The following is a 14,648-nucleotide window of genomic DNA, read 5'->3' as shown; positions in this document are numbered from 1 at the left end:
TCCATTTAAAGCATAACCCTGAATACTCAACATGATCAGGCCGCCTAGCTCGCGGACGTACAACTCTTCCGAGTATAAGCCCGTGACACTATGAAGCTAGCTATTCTAACTATTTGCCATGCTACCAAACAGGCTTGAAGCTGACAAGATCTAGTGAACAAGCTACGTTCTGGTGGGACAGAGCGAAAAGTTGAAGTCTCACATGTAAGTCTCAGGGGTCTGCGCCTTTCGAATGTCAAATTGATAGTGCTTTACTAATTCTTAGTGCATGATATGAAAAACTTTAGGAGAGTCGAGGACGAGATAGTATTTCTGAACGGCAGTATTCTATTCTAATAGCTTTTAGTTGCAGCTTCATAAGGTCTGATTAAGCTTGTAGAGCTGCAGGCTAGCATATACGAGGGGGCTTTGTCTACATTGGTCCCTACGCTCTTACGCACTCTACTGTATCGCCACTCAACGATTAATAATCTTGAAGCCTTATAGTAATTATCAAATTGGCAATGTTGGATGTGGCCGAGGTCACTAACACGGGTTGAAGTCGAGTTGGGTATGGAAAACGTCCGCTGCGGATGCCGCACCCGCATCAAGAGTCCGCTTCAAGAATCCGCAGCCCCCACGCCCACTGGCAGCGAGCAACTCGGATACACGCCGGATACACATGCTCGCTGCGGCATGCCAGATTCGGCTGAGGGAATCAACTGCGGGGGCAGAGCATTTATAATTGCCAGCGAATATACGGTTTGATAGGCTATCTGCTGGTAGTAAGGCTGATTAATCGAGATACATGCAGAAGGTGGGATGAATGTATCCCGTACCAAAGATATCGTTGATGTTTTGCGCAAGTACAAAGCGCCGAAAAGGCGTCGGTACATGGCTGGCTAACCCGAGCTGGGTTCATGCGGTGGCCCTGACGCGACCCGGACAACAGCAGATGCTAGCACCAGATGAACTCCAATTGTCAAATCACAGGCGGAGACACTGCCCAAATTAACCCGTTTTGCCGCATGGCGGCCGTAGTCCTGGCCAACTACCGGCCGTAGGGCCAAGCGGTCCGCTCCACCAAGAAACGGGCCCGGCCAGGCGTTACCAATTCCTTATACATCGCCCGAGGGTTCTCTATAAGAGCCAGGGGCCCTCGCTGATTAACCGCCATGCCTACCTTGCAGTCCGTCATCTTCACTCCGCCGAGCGCCAGCAGCGCGGAACACGAAGATGGCGCTCGTCAACAAGGAACATGAAGACATTCCGCTGGAGAGCCCTCCGTTGACGTCGACGCTGGGGTCGGACAAAGGCAGCAACCGGGACGAGCTTGAATTCGAGGTCGAGGCCGAGGCCGACGACAACGACAACGACGAAAATGCAATCAACCGCCGGATTTCGCGCGCCATCTCGACGCACTCAATGGCCAAGAGGCCCGAGTCGCTGCTTCACGAGGCCTGCTTCCTCTTTGTCGTGTCCATGGCGCAGTTCCTCGCGCAGACGGGCCTCGCCATCTCCATCATTCCTGCGCACATCATTGGCAAAAGCTGGGAGAATGTGCAGGATGGACAGCTGAGCTGGTTTGCGGCCGCTTATTCTCTGACCAGCGGAACGCTCATTCTCGTCGCTGGCCGGCTCGGCGATTTGTATGGACACAGGCGGCTTTTCGTCACCGGCTTCTTATGGTACGGATTGTGGTCTCTGCTGGCTGGGTTTGGCGTCTATGCATCAACACCGACGTTTTTTATCGTTTGCCGCGCATTTCAGGGCATTGGAACTGGACTGGTGCTGCCGAATGCGGTTGCCATCTTGGGGCGGACTTATCCTCCAGGCCGGCGGAAAGAATTGGTCTTTAGTCTCTTTGGAGCGACTGCGCCGGCTGGCTTCAATGTCGCGGGTGTGTTTATCGCGCTGTTGGCAGAGCGGGCATGGTGGCCTTGGTCTTATTGGATCATGGCAGTCTACTGCTGGGCCCTTGCCGTCGCAGGCTTTTTTGTGATCCCAAGAGCGCTGGATCCCCCGGCGGGATCGAGCAGTGCCTTGAACACGGGACGCAGATTTGACTTTGTTGACAAGATTGATCTCCCGGGTGCCTTCTTTGGCATCACCGGCCTCCTGTTCATCAACTTCTCGTGGAACCAGGCGCCGATTGTCGGATGGCAAGACCCATATACTTACATCCTTCTCATCATCGGATTTCTGTCCCTCGGCGTGTTTGCATTCGTGGAGCGCAAGGCGAAATTCCCGCTACTGCCGACTTCCATCTTCACGGGCGACCTTGGCTGGACTCTGAGCTGCATTGTGGCAGGATGGGCCAGCTTTGGTATCGGACTCTACTACTACTACCAGATCATGGAAATCATCAAAGGCGATTCACCGCTGCTGGCAATTGCGAAATGGTCCGCGGCGCCAGTCATGGGCGTTGTCGCAGGCCTCACGACGGCATACTTGCTCAGCCGTGTATCGCCGAGCGTAATCATGTTCATGGCAATGAGCGGATTCCTTATTGGCAGCACGCTGATAGCCACACTTCCCATGGACCAGACATACTGGGCGCAGACCTTTGTAATGACGCTCATCTACCCTTTTGGCATGTATGTGGAGCAAAAACATTCCCGAATCTCCTGCAAGGGAACTTGAATATGACTTGAAGGGGAAACGCTAACTTGATAATTTAGGGACATGTCGTTTCCCGCAGGATGCATCCTGTTGAGTAACTCGATGCCGCCCGAGCACCAAGGCCTTGCGGCGTCGCTCATTGCAACGGCGATCAACTATTCCATCTCTATAAGCCTGGGTTTTGCAGGAACCATTGAGACTCATCTTAACCGTAACGGGAGTGATTTACTTCGAGGATACAGGGCAGCGTTGTACTTTGCCGTGAGTTTGGCAGGATTCGGAATGGTCCTGACAATGTTGTTTATGCTTGTCTCATGGAAGCGAAGTCGTAAGCGGGCCACTGCGCCAGCTGTTTAGTATTGTATTTTAGCATTGATGTGTTTTCAATTTATAGTCTGTCCAAATACCAAAATCGGACATCATGATACATGTACATAACAAACAGGTACCAAGATCCTAAACCATGATGCTCGCCATCAACGCCACATTGTGCCATGCATAGCCGTATGCTAGCGCCATGCTAGATGGTTAACCTTAAATACATGTACCATGTGCAGAGAATTTCTAAAGAGATCCCATCGTAGGTATATCGAGAGTTTGGCTCAGTCCCTTCTTGGAGACCCGCGTCAAGTAGCGCTGACATTTATGGCGCGCTACCAGACCTGACAGAGAAGCCCCATTCAGTAACCAACAGCTATCCATTGCTGGGTAGCCTATGCGGAACTTCCGCATGTCCGCAACTTGCTGCATCCTACCGTACACTTTGGTTGAAAGTCCAGTCGTCAAACGAGGAAATCACTGCGACGCAGCTGACCACCGCAGGACTCAGCTACTGTAAACCCAGACATCCTGGCTTGCGTACGTTTAATAATCCCTCAGCATGTGAGTCCCGCAATGACGCCGGCGGCAATCCGAAGAAGACTTATCCGCATGTTATACGGCTGATCTGACGGGGACATGATACAGAGTGGCCTCATAGCATGGCATCTCCATCTGGGGGTCAAGGGCCGGTGAGTTATTCTCAACTTGCATGCGAGCCCTGTAGAAAAGGCAAGCGGCGATGTGACCGCGTGTTGCCGAGCTGTGAGCTGTGCTCTCGAAAGGGGGTCGAATGCGTCTACCTCTCGCGTCGTCGGAGTCGTCAGACTCGTCGGAGACCGATACAGACTCGATCCGAAAGCCGATTGGCCGCTGCAGCTACACCAAACAATGTTTCAAGCTCCAGTGTGAATGTTTCAAGCTCGGATAGTCGAGCTGATGGCCAAGGCTCTCATTTTGGTACTCCCTTTGTGAGCCTCGAATCCCCTACAGCCTCAGAGAACACCACTTCGGCCACTGCGTTGTACTTTATCGCACCACACATTTTCCAGCAGGCACAGCTTGAGCTGCCGCAGATCCATCTCTCGATTCCAGCAAAGCTGACGCCATTCCAAAATGATTCTTCTCGCATCCGGAGCATCGCCTATCATTTCTTCGACTCGATCCACTGGTGGATGCCTGTCATCTCGAAAAGGGGATTCTTTGCGCACATGTTGAATCCCCTATCACAACGCCGAAGCGAACTCAGTCTGCTCATCATATGCATGCAGCTTTGTTGCGAGCCCGACCTTGGCTCCGCCACGGGGACGCTCGATGCTAAAACTTTGTATCACAATGCTAAGAGATTACACTTTGAGATGGAGGCCTCTGGTGTCTTTTCACTGCGAATTCTCCAAGCGGGCATCTTGATTGCGCTTTACGAGCTTGGGCAAGCTATATACCCTGCCGCGTATCTAACAGTTGGCTCTTGCGCGCGGTATGCCACAGCAATTGGTGTCGATCAGCTGAGAGACGACGATACATCTGGTGGCTATGGGAATTCTCGCACACTGTCTGAAGTTGAAGAACGAAGACGTGCCTGGTGGATCATTCTCTTCTTGGATCGGTAAGTCCAATTACAATACATCGTATATACGGAGCATTCGAATTTTATGTGACTAAATTTACAGATTTTTGAACATCTGTAAACCTGGCAGGTCGCTCGCAACCAAGACTCCGACGTTTGACGACTTGCTTCCGGTTGATGACAAGTTGTGGGACGACGGCGTAAGATTTGCCCGCCTTTCCACCAGCCTGTTGCGTATAATTCGACCTAACTGACTGTTAGACGCTTAAAGTGAGCGACTTTTACACCATATCCCAAGCATTTACTCTCGAAATGGGCATGTTTTCCCGGTTTGGGCAGGCCACCTATATGCTCAGCCAGGCTCTCGACCTTGTGAGCCCGGATAACCAACAAAGCGCAATCGAGAGAAGCCAGCAGATGGCTCAATTAAGACGAACGTTGTTTGCATTAATGACTGTTTCAAATGCCGAAGCTGATGCTAGAGAGCTGAGGATATGCGCCGGCTTCTGTCCCCAACTATCTATTTGCTCTAGGTAAGCAGTGGACCCAGCATCGAGCATCGAGCTATGTGAGCAAGGCGCGCTGACTTCTGATGACCTTTGGCAGTACTATATTCCTTCTTCAAGAGTATCAATGGCGAGTAAATAGCAATAACATGAGCGATGTACCCAACATCGTCTCAGCGACAGACACCTGGGAGGAGACTCTATCATCTCTGGACTACATTGCTACAACTTGTCAAGGCTTTCGAGATCAGATGGTAGATACCACTTCCGTGCTGGTCGCAACTCCATTTTTAGCCCACGTATCGTATCAGGCAGCATTGCTTCTGATTAGGATGGGACAAGGAGCTCCTGATAGCATCGCAGCTGAGCATATATCGCTCTTTAAGGACCTGTTGCGAGATATTGCTACTAGATGGAAGATGGCTAGTATGTATATGACTAGGGGACTATCCTCATATATCATGATATTTCAGCTTGCTGACTGCATAGCTAGACGTCTACTTGAGTATCTTGGAGGCGCAAGAAATCACGACTGCTTCCGAGGCCATGTGCGGCCCTCGGCCTTTGAGGTATTCTCATGAAACCAATGGTAATAGGGGGGTAACTGAATAAAACATATAATGTGTATCATGAGTATATATGAACTATCCAGCATCAGGTTTGAGCAGACTGAGGCCGTGAACTGTTACCCAAGCTCATGCGTTCCTTTCAATGCCTTGATTCGTTGAAGAACGCTTGTAAGACTTTTCACCCGCCATAAGGTGACTGACTCAAGTATCACGGCCTCACTTTGTCAATAATTCATCAATTCTTCTTTCAACCGGCATCCATTCTACCAAAATCATTTGTCATTTTTTTGTGTACTTGTAAGTCACATAGAGCGGCTGTGCTCGGTCCAAGGGCCCGGGTATCCCCACCGCTCCACGTTCCCCACCATCCGATCACAGCTACCTGATTTTTCGGCTTCAGGCGGTTTCGGTCTCCGATCTTCCCACCTTCACTGCGTCATCAGCTGCCAGAGCTCTTTCTAGCTCTTTTTTTTTTTTTTTTTCTTTCTCTTCTATGCCTGTCAAAAGGGTTTCGTCAAGAGCTTATCCACTTTCAATAGGCCTTCGCGGCTCCATGATATCGAACATCTCTCTTTAAGCATACAAAAAACATACCCGCCGATGGCCCCGATACCGATAGTGCGAAGCCTCGCGAGGCGTTCGTTGCTCAATGACTTTTCTCCCAATTTCGTCTGCCGCAACTGCAAGCAGCAGCGCGGCCGATTCGCCAGCTCGATAGCCACGCCGGCTCGGCCACCGTCCTCAGGCCTGGCTGCCCTGTCCTCGAGGCAGCTGCTCTCGGTATCCGGTCCCGACGCGGCCAAGTTTCTGCAGGGCATCATCACGGCCAACGTGGTGTCGAACAAGGGCGAGCCTCGGACCGATGCCTTTTATACGGGATTTTTGAATGCCACGGGGAGGGTGCTCCATGATGTCTTCATCTATCCGGTTCGAGGCGCGACGCAAGAGGAGAATGGCTTCTTGATCGAGGTGGATTCAGCGCAGATCAATGCGTTGACCAAGTATATCAAGCGATACAAGCTCAGGGCCAAGATAGCTCTCCGACCGGTAGATGCGGGCGAAGTAGCCGTATGGCATGCATGGGACGATACCACTGGCGGGAAGCTCGACATTGCATCGGACGAATCCAGGATTGTCTTTGAAGACCCCCGAGCGCCAGGTCTAGGATACAGAATCATCCAGCTCGCAGGCCAAAGGCCACCCGAAGTCGACATCAACCAGGCCAGCGAAGACGCCTACACGATCCGGCGCTATCTACACGGCGTGGCAGAAGGCCAGGACGAGATCCTGCGAGAGCAAGCCCTGCCGCTCGAGAGCAACATGGAGCACATGGACGGCATCGACTTCCACAAGGGCTGCTACGTAGGCCAAGAGCTGACCATCCGCACCAAGCACCGCGGCGTCGTCCGCAAGCGCATCCTCCCATGCGTCATCTACGAAAAGGACAAGGCGGCGCCCACGAGCCTCCACTACGATCCCGAGAGCGGCTCCCCCGAGGCCCTGACGGCAGACATGATCCCCGTCGAGACCAGCATCGGGCGGTCCGGCAAAAGGGGCCGCAGCGCCGGCAAGTGGCTTCGGGGAGTGGGCAATATTGGCCTGGGGCTGTGCCGCCTGGAGATTATGACGGACGTGGTGCTGCCGGGCGAGCAGGCCGCGGCGACGTTTAAAGATGGAGATGAGTTTGAGCTGGAATGGGGAGAGGAGGACAATAAGAGCGGCGTCAAGGTCAAGGCGTTTGTTCCGGACTGGTTGAGACGGGGTCTAGACGAAGCGCAGCGGTGATGCTCGCCATGTGTATTTTACGTGTGTATGATATTTAGACGAAAAGAATACTCCATCTTACTCTACCCTTCTGGAATGTAAATTTCACTAGCATGGTTTCTTCCATTATGATTCGCTAAATGAAATGATGATAGCAGCTAGTACCAAGCAATTCCTTCGCGGCATGAAAGCCATCACTGGCTACTAACACTGCGCCTTACGTGTTTCACTTTCAATAGCTCACGCACAGCCTAGAACATGCAACTAAAGCAGCCATCAAATCTCACCACCTCAACACCTTGTGCCGTTGCCAATAACAAGCCCGGCTGACCTCACCAAAAAGACCCAAAGCTGTAAAAGGCTGCCTGAGAAGACAAGTTTTGGACCCCCCCCTTTAGAAGCGCAAAGAGTCAAGCCAGGGTGCTAGAGTAAAAAAACATTTTGATGTGGTGTAAGCCGTACCGCCCCAAAGGGGTTGGACCGTCAAATACATTGTAACTGTGGCTGCAGCCAACGTAGGATTATGCTTTCCCCTACATATTGATGCTTATCCCAGGCGCATGGTAAGGCTGAAAGAAGCTCTTGTTGGGGAGACGCTCTCCACAGCGGGCCGGAGCTGAAAGATGTAAATGACGAGGATCACCTGAGTGGTTGGTTCTGAAAAGGCCTGAGTCTTGGCCTCGGCGCTAGGTTATTAGCCATGGCCTTGGGTCATGGGTATCATTGGAGCTGCTAAATAGGCGTCAAAAAGAACGGGCTTGAGACCGTTTTTGGGGCTGACCACCCAAGGTGATTGCATGCGCCGTCAACAGTGGCTTGTTGTGAACCTGGTCTCGCGGCTGTGGTCATGCTTCTGTCGTCGGTGTCTTGGAGGCGTGAATCAGAATCAGACATCTGGGGTATGCGGGGGGAGGCGGCCTCACTTGGAGGTGTATGTTATTACGCAGTGTTTATAAAAACACTGGTCGGCAGTCTACTAGTTTTGGATCATTTTCTTGTTGCATCTCTCATCTCGCGTTTACACGATTTTAGTAAAATCTCAAGAGATTGTTCTGATGGGTTCTCAGCCCCCAGTCCACAAGCGCCTCATTGTCTGCTGCGATGGGACGTGGATGAATAGCGACAACGGCTATAATGAGCCGACTCTGGGAAATCCTCAGCCGACACTTCAAGTGCCCTCAAACGTGACTCGAATCAGCCGTTGCTTCAAGCGGCGATGTCAAGATGGCACACTGCAAGTCATGACTTATGAATCCGGCGTAGGGACAGGCAGTAATGCCATTGATACCTTTACAGGCGGCGCATTTGGCCTAGGTCTATCTGAGGCAAGAGAGAGAAAATCCATTTGCTTCTTCTTTACTTGGGCATATGCTGACAGATGCGGAGTATAGCGAGTTCGCGATGCGTACTCATACTTGTGCGTCAATCACATAGACGGCGACGAGATATTCCTAGTTGGGTTTTCTAGAGGGGCCTTTACAGCCCGATCGGTTGCCGGCATGGTCGGTAATCTAGGTCTTCTTACTAGAGAAGGCTTGGAATACTTTTATCCCATCTTCAAAGATATGGAGAATTGGAACAACGACGGGTATAAAGACGAGTTTCCAGGACAGCCGTTTGACAATAAGCCCAAGGGGCCAAATGCAGCGGCCGTATATCGAGAAAGGCTCGAAAAACTGGGTTATACTCGCGTGTACCAAGAGAATGGCGACTTGATCAAGATCAAGGCTGTTTGTGTCTGGGATACTGTCGGCAGTCTAGGCATACCCAAGATACCCTGGCTTGAAAAGATAGGCATACACCCCGCGAACAAAGAATAAGTCCCACTCTCTCCGGGTATTTCGTCGCAGAAAGCTAACCGACACAGCACATATAGATGGCATGATACTTCATTATCGGATAGAATAGAGCATGCCTTTCAGGCACTCGCCTTGGATGAAACTCGCGCTCCATTCAGTCCAGCTGTCTGGGAACGCCTCCCGCAGAACAAAATGACGACTGAGCTGAGGCAGGTCTGGTTCCCAGGCAATCATGGCAACTGTGGTGGTGGATGGCCGGACCAGGAAGCCGCCGATGCCTCACTTGCATGTAAGCAGTTTTGTCCTTGAAGAGCTGAACCTGCTGCAAAGAGTAAAGGCCAGAGACTGATGTTATCAATAGGGATGATGGACCAGATGGCATCCGTGGGAGTCGAGTTCGATTTGTCATGTCTAGAAAGGGTCGCACAGAGCACCATCAGCTATTACAAAAACCAGAAAGCTGCTTCAAAGAAAGGAGGCCCAAAGTGGGCTATTGACCCCATTTACTCGAGCAATCAGCCAGTGAGGCCATGGGCACTCGGGTCCATTAACAAAGCCGGCAGTTTCATATACAAACTTGCAGGCTTCGAAAACAGGACGCCTGGCTTGTATAAGCGAACTGACCCCAAAACGGACCGCGAGACCAACATGTTCCTGCAAGACACCAACGAGCGCATTCACTGCTCTGCGAGGATCAGGCTAGCCTGCAAAGGCCTTGGTTTGGATGATAAAGCCGTTTGGACCTGCCCATCACTGGCAAACTGGCAATTGAAGCACACCACCGAAACATACAAGGACCCCATCCCTCAGAGCCCGAGCTGGTGGCAAGGCCCTCCCGATGAATCTGGGCTTGAGAGGCAGCAAGGGAGGTGGATTTGGGAATATGCCGGGCCAAAAAGCTCCGAACCCGCAGATCCCAAGCAAAGAATCATGGTGGAGGAGCCCCTAGGGCCGCATGAACGGTACTTGCTTCAGCTATCTGCGGGAACGCCAAATGTTTACCTGTTTGCTGAGACTCAGGACATTGTCTGGCAGGGGAAGACGATTCCCGCTCCGTAACTTGCAAGGGAGTGACTTCAATGATGTATCAATATGTTTAGTAGCGCGGCGCATTTTCTTTGGGACATTAGAATCAGCATGAAAGAATTTGATTTTTTTGAAAACCACCAAGTGATAGTTGGAAGTATGATGTTGTAATACCGGGCTTCATAGGTAGACGGCAATAAGCTCTGTGGCTGTCACGTGATGACGTATCGAACCAAGGCGCGACGGCGCGCTGTAGCCTGTCACTCGCAAATCTCATGAGCTAGCGGAACGCCACCCCAGCAACATCTCGAAATCTCGAATTCTATGCCGTCTTTTTGCGAATAATTCTTTTATTCAGACATCCAGAGGCATTTCCATCCATTCATCTTTCTTTTCAAAAGACAGCAGCACACCTTCTATATCCGCTACTTTACAAAGGCGTCACTTCATAGCAGTCAAGAGAAAGTCGACACTCTCACAATGAGCGACGACAAGGCGGACCTCTTGCGGTTCGCAACTGAGTATGCGGACAAAAATATTGATCTTTATGAGCTCCTCGGAGTGGATGCTCTCACCTCCAAAGAGGACATTCGCAGAGCCTGGAGAAAAGCGTCGTTAAAGTATCACCCCGACAAGAGAGGCGAGGATTTTGATGCTTCGAAATGGGAGCTCTTCGAGAGGGCGAGGGACATTTTGTCCGATTCAGATGCTCGCGCTGCATACGACCAGTCCCTAAAAGCCAAGCTTCTGCGCAAACAAGAGCGCGAAGCAATGGACAAGGAGCATAAAAAATTCGCCGACGATCTGGAAGCTCGCGAAAATGCTCATAGGCAGCAAAAAGAGCAGCAGCAGCAGCGAGATCAGGAAAAGTTAAACAAGGAGCGGGAGCGGCTGGCGGAAGAGCAACGGATACATGAAGAAGAGAAGAAGCGACAGGCTGAAGCGGCGCAGGAAATGGAAGACTTGGCCGAGGCAAGGCGACGACTAAAGGAAAAGAAGGAGGAGAAAGCAAGGAGAAAGCAGGTCAAGGAGTCTCTAAAGGCCACAGGCGCCGTGAAAAAGCCGTCGGGGCCCGCAAACGGCGCCGTTATCGTACCCGGCGATTATCTCGTAGATGTCGGCACTGCGAAGAAGATGTACTGGGAACTGGTGTGCGACAAGTTGCGAGCTGTTCAAGCAGTGAGAAACCTGCAGAAACTGGATACGACGAATGGCCAGGAGCTCGAGGAAGCCGAGAAGGAAATGAGACAAGCGAGGCAGCGAATCCATGAGGCGGAGATGAAGTTTCAACAAGATACAGCTGCTATCTAATGATTCTCACGGACGAGAGATGGCATCACATCAGCCTATTTTGCTATTAATGGCCTGCAGCCTGGCTTAATGAAACGATGACATCCAGATTTAAGATTATTAAAAATCTTGGTCAAGGCGAAGGATGCTTATAGCATTGCCTCCCATGACTGCCGTCGCCTCTTTCGACCCTTCGCCAACAGCCTTGGCTACAGCATCGGCATTCAAACTCACACTCTCCCATTCTCCTTGCTCATCTGTTTCAAGTGGCGGGAAAAAGGGATGGTCAGTTCCAAACATTAATCTATCAGCACCACTGGCGTCTATTGCTGCTTTCAGTCCAACCTCGGAATAGATGACGGCGTCCAAATACAATTGTTCCTTTAGGACCTCCCAAATTGTTCGTCGGCCTTTTCCCGCCTTGCCTTCTTTGACAAGCTGTCCGTCGTGCATGATACAGCTTTCAATTCTGCCTGCCAGGAAGGGAAGGGTACCTCCGCTATGGGCCAAGATCATTCTCAAGTCTCGTACTTTGTCAAAGACACCTGACAGATACATCCGCGCCACCGCAATAGTAGTTTCCATGGGGAAGCCTAGAGCAAGCGGCAGGACATGGCCATACTCGGCGCTGGCTCGAGGACCCCATACTTCGTTGGGCAACCCATAGTGCGGGTGCAAGAAGACGGTTAGTCGAGCCGCTGCTACAGCTTCGAAAATAGGAAGTAAAGCGGGATCATCGAGCCCCTTGCCCAAGCCCGAAGTGCCGAGAATGATGCCTCTGCAGTACTTGAGGCCTTGAACGTGGGATACCGAGGCCAGCACCGTTTCGAGAGGCGCGGTCAGAGGTAAAGTTGCAAAGAAGAATAAGCGGCCAGGGTGCTCGCTGCACATGCGCGAGAACTCTTCGTTGACAGATTCGCCCATCTTGCCCGACTCGGAGGCACTGAGGAAGTCAAGCCATGGGTTGGCCAAGGATATGACTGAAATGTCAATGCTGTGAGTGTCCATGAAATGGACCTTTTGAGCAAGCGATGCAAAGTGAGAAGTGAGTGGCCGTCCAGGAAGCTTGGCTTCTGGGTTGTTGGTGGCCTCCTCGAGCGATTTGACTTCGGCTTCGAGCAGTATCAATCGCGGATCTGGTGCTTGAGGAAATGAGCGAACAAGAGGGATCGTGGAACGAGATTCGAGGATCTTGATATAGGACGGCGGATACATGTGCGTGTGGATGTCCACGACGCGCGATTTGGAGGCGGCCATCACACAGGTCTGAGAAGGAGGAACCAAATTCTCACAGAATACGGCTCAAAATCTGGAGTGGAGATGGGTTCAGCAGGAGATGAAGAGCTTGAGCCTCGTTTGGTGTTGAGACTCAAATCATCTCCCCCGCGCGCAGCTGGACGCGTAGCGCGGATTGTCGTTTGCTGCCGCCTTGCACTCAGCGGCTTCGGTAGCGACAAGGACGTTACATCGACACATGTGTTGATACGCGAATCAATTATCGGCAGAACACCACCTCGACGAGCACTGAGGGGCACCGGTGCGTTAAAGATCACAAGCCCCGCACCAGTTCTCAAAGGTCCACCAGCCGTCACCAGTCAGAAACCGCCGGATCCGCCATTCGATGCACACGCCCCGGGCTAAGCGTGCTAGCTGCCGTCTTTCGACCCCAGCTTATCGCTGTCTTCAAACTCTGGCTCAAGATACTCACGCTTGGTGGCTCGATCTTATCCCCCGCTGCTTGGTGACGTTGGCAGCGCCGCCGACGAGAGTGTGATCAGACGGGAGCCATGTAACTCTGCGTTAATTTTGATTTGGAGTTTGGCAACATAAATCCTTCCCGTAGCAATACATAGACCCGAATCTTCCTATCGGATAATTCGTGTATCAACTTGCATCTTTTTAAGCTTATTACATTTTGCTCAAACAAGCCACAATGGCGACGGACGCTGCAGTGAGCAAAGACGGACTTTTCATTCCCGTACGCAAAATCACCTCCATGTTCTTTCTTCTTCTCTCTCTTGGTGCCCTGGGCACAGATCGTTTGTCGATTCTGAGCGGGCAGACAACTTGAGAACTAACCTGTGACTTATACATATCTAGCTCATCGATTTCTCAAGATTCCTGAATGGCGATTCGTCCACACGCTTGGAGACGGCCAAGGCCATTCTCAAAGGCTTCCAGGACGCTGGCTTCATCTATCTCAAAAACCATTCCATTTCCCAAGACACGGTGAGACATGCTTTTGCCACGTCAGCAAACTTCTTCGCGCAGCCTTTAGAGAAGAAAGCCGCGCTGGAGTGGACTACTCCACAGGCCAATCGCGGTTATGTGGCTCACGGGCGAGAAAAGGTCTGCCAGCTGGATGACGCTGCGGAAGTAGAAAAGATTCGCAGCGCAGTCCCGGACTTGAAAGAGAGCTTTGAAATCGGCCGCGATGATGAGGCCGGCCACCCGAACAACTGGCCCGAGGAACAAGGCGCAGTTACGGGCTTCAAGGAAGACATGAAGAGCTTCTTTCAGGAGTGCAAAGCTTTGCATCTAGAGGTTATGCGGGCTATTGCTATGGGGATGAGCTTTGAAGAAACCTTTTTTGACAGATTTCTGGATGTTGGCGATAACACCCTACGGCTGCTGCATTACCCAGAAGTCAGGTCTGATGTTTTCAACACCCCGGGCCAAGTCCGTGCTGGGGAACACAGCGTAAGAAACCCGGATAAGCTGTCATGCTGTACATCTCTTTTTCCTCTAACGTCTTTGTTTTTTTTTTTTTAAATGCAGGATTATGGATCAATCACGTTACTCTTCCAAGACAACCGCGGTGGCCTGCAGGTCAAGAGTCCAAACGGGAATTTTATCGACGCAACTCCCATCGAAAACACCATCGTTGTCAACGCCGGAGACTTACTGGCGAGATGGAGCAACGATACGATCAAGAGCACCATTCATCGTGTAGTTGAGCCCCCACGAAAGGAAGGCAAGACGTATCCTTCACGGTACAGCATTGCGTAAGCAAGAATCCATCATCCAAATGAGCTTGATGAGAAAGTACAGTGTTAATCTCAGATGCAGATATTTTTGCAATCCCAACTTCAAGGACCTCATCGAAGTGCTGCCGGGAACATATGCAACGGAGAAAGAGAAGAAGTATGAGAGCATAAACAGCGGCGATTATCTTGTCCAGAGACTCACTGCAACATATTAACGGAAA

The 14,648-nt window shown here is 51.4% G+C and overlaps 8 protein-coding genes across 8 annotated transcripts; 7 read left to right on the top strand and 1 right to left on the bottom strand.

Moving 5' to 3' along the window:
- The first annotated feature begins 911 nt into the window (after positions 1-911).
- Positions 912-3,192, top strand: TrAtP1_004549 (uncharacterized protein). The gene is made up of 2 exons (XM_014083269.2): positions 912-2,576; positions 2,661-3,192. The coding sequence occupies exons 1-2, from the start codon at positions 1,216-1,218 to the stop codon at positions 2,956-2,958; spliced, it is 1,659 nt and encodes a 552-aa protein (XP_013938744.2). The 5' UTR covers positions 912-1,215; the 3' UTR covers positions 2,959-3,192.
- Positions 3,193-3,232: 40 nt separating this feature from the next.
- Positions 3,233-5,812, top strand: TrAtP1_004548 (uncharacterized protein). The gene is made up of 6 exons (XM_014083392.2): positions 3,233-3,459; positions 3,568-4,525; positions 4,590-4,686; positions 4,748-5,019; positions 5,093-5,418; positions 5,486-5,812. Exons 2-6 carry the CDS (start codon positions 3,582-3,584, stop codon positions 5,602-5,604), a joined length of 1,758 nt encoding a protein of 585 aa, XP_013938867.2. The 5' UTR covers positions 3,233-3,459; positions 3,568-3,581; the 3' UTR covers positions 5,605-5,812.
- Positions 5,813-6,047: 235 nt separating this feature from the next.
- TrAtP1_004547 (uncharacterized protein) lies at positions 6,048-7,411 on the top strand. Its single transcript, XM_014083391.2, has one exon. It carries the CDS (start codon positions 6,162-6,164, stop codon positions 7,344-7,346), a length of 1,185 nt encoding a protein of 394 aa, XP_013938866.2. The 5' UTR covers positions 6,048-6,161; the 3' UTR covers positions 7,347-7,411.
- Positions 7,412-8,380: 969 nt separating this feature from the next.
- TrAtP1_004546 (uncharacterized protein) lies at positions 8,381-9,145 on the top strand (the record flags this gene model as incomplete). The annotated part of the gene is made up of 2 exons (XM_066112347.1): positions 8,381-8,639; positions 8,760-9,145. 2 exons carry the CDS (start codon positions 8,381-8,383, stop codon positions 9,143-9,145), a joined length of 645 nt encoding a protein of 214 aa, XP_065968430.1.
- A 327-nt stretch (positions 9,146-9,472) lies between these two features.
- Positions 9,473-10,183, top strand: TrAtP1_004545 (uncharacterized protein; the record flags this gene model as incomplete). The annotated part of the gene is made up of 1 exon (XM_066112346.1): positions 9,473-10,183. One exon carries the CDS (start codon positions 9,473-9,475, stop codon positions 10,181-10,183), a length of 711 nt encoding a protein of 236 aa, XP_065968429.1.
- A 447-nt stretch (positions 10,184-10,630) lies between these two features.
- TrAtP1_004544 (uncharacterized protein) lies at positions 10,631-11,461 on the top strand (the record flags this gene model as incomplete). Its single annotated transcript, XM_014084040.2, has 1 exon — positions 10,631-11,461. The coding sequence occupies one exon, from the start codon at positions 10,631-10,633 to the stop codon at positions 11,459-11,461; it is 831 nt and encodes a 276-aa protein (XP_013939515.2).
- A 99-nt stretch (positions 11,462-11,560) lies between these two features.
- Positions 11,561-12,697, bottom strand: TrAtP1_004543 (uncharacterized protein; the record flags this gene model as incomplete). Its single annotated transcript, XM_014084039.2, has 1 exon — positions 11,561-12,697. The coding sequence occupies one exon, from the start codon at positions 12,695-12,697 to the stop codon at positions 11,561-11,563; it is 1,137 nt and encodes a 378-aa protein (XP_013939514.2).
- Positions 12,698-13,373: 676 nt separating this feature from the next.
- Positions 13,374-14,642, top strand: TrAtP1_004542 (uncharacterized protein; the record flags this gene model as incomplete). The annotated part of the gene is made up of 4 exons (XM_014084038.2): positions 13,374-13,418; positions 13,541-14,140; positions 14,219-14,445; positions 14,510-14,642. The coding sequence occupies 4 exons, from the start codon at positions 13,374-13,376 to the stop codon at positions 14,640-14,642; spliced, it is 1,005 nt and encodes a 334-aa protein (XP_013939513.2).
- Positions 14,643-14,648: the final 6 nt, after the last annotated feature.

The sequence above is a fragment of the Trichoderma atroviride genome, chromosome 2, assembly GCF_020647795.1.
Source record: "Trichoderma atroviride chromosome 2, complete sequence".
Classification (NCBI taxonomy): Eukaryota; Fungi; Ascomycota; class Sordariomycetes; order Hypocreales; family Hypocreaceae; genus Trichoderma; species Trichoderma atroviride.
The sequence above is the reverse complement of the archived record's forward strand: the minus strand, read 5'-3'. Positions and strand labels throughout refer to the sequence as shown.

Bases quoted from the DNA above. Each gene is read 5' to 3' on its own strand.
- TrAtP1_004549 (XM_014083269.2), top strand. From the start codon at position 1,216: ATGGCGCTCGTCAACAAGGAACATGAAGACATTCCGCTGGAGAGCCCT. The intron at 2,577-2,660 runs GTATGTGGAGCA...TTGATAATTTAG, and splicing joins CTCATCTACCCTTTTGGCAT to GGACATGTCGTTTCCCGCAG.
- TrAtP1_004548 (XM_014083392.2), top strand. From the start codon at position 3,582: ATGGCATCTCCATCTGGGGGTCAAGGGCCGGTGAGTTATTCTCAACTT. The intron at 4,687-4,747 runs GTAAGATTTGCC...ACTGACTGTTAG, and splicing joins ACAAGTTGTGGGACGACGGC to ACGCTTAAAGTGAGCGACTT. The intron at 5,020-5,092 runs GTAAGCAGTGGA...GACCTTTGGCAG, and splicing joins CAACTATCTATTTGCTCTAG to TACTATATTCCTTCTTCAAG.
- TrAtP1_004547 (XM_014083391.2), top strand. From the start codon at position 6,162: ATGGCCCCGATACCGATAGTGCGAAGCCTCGCGAGGCGTTCGTTGCTC.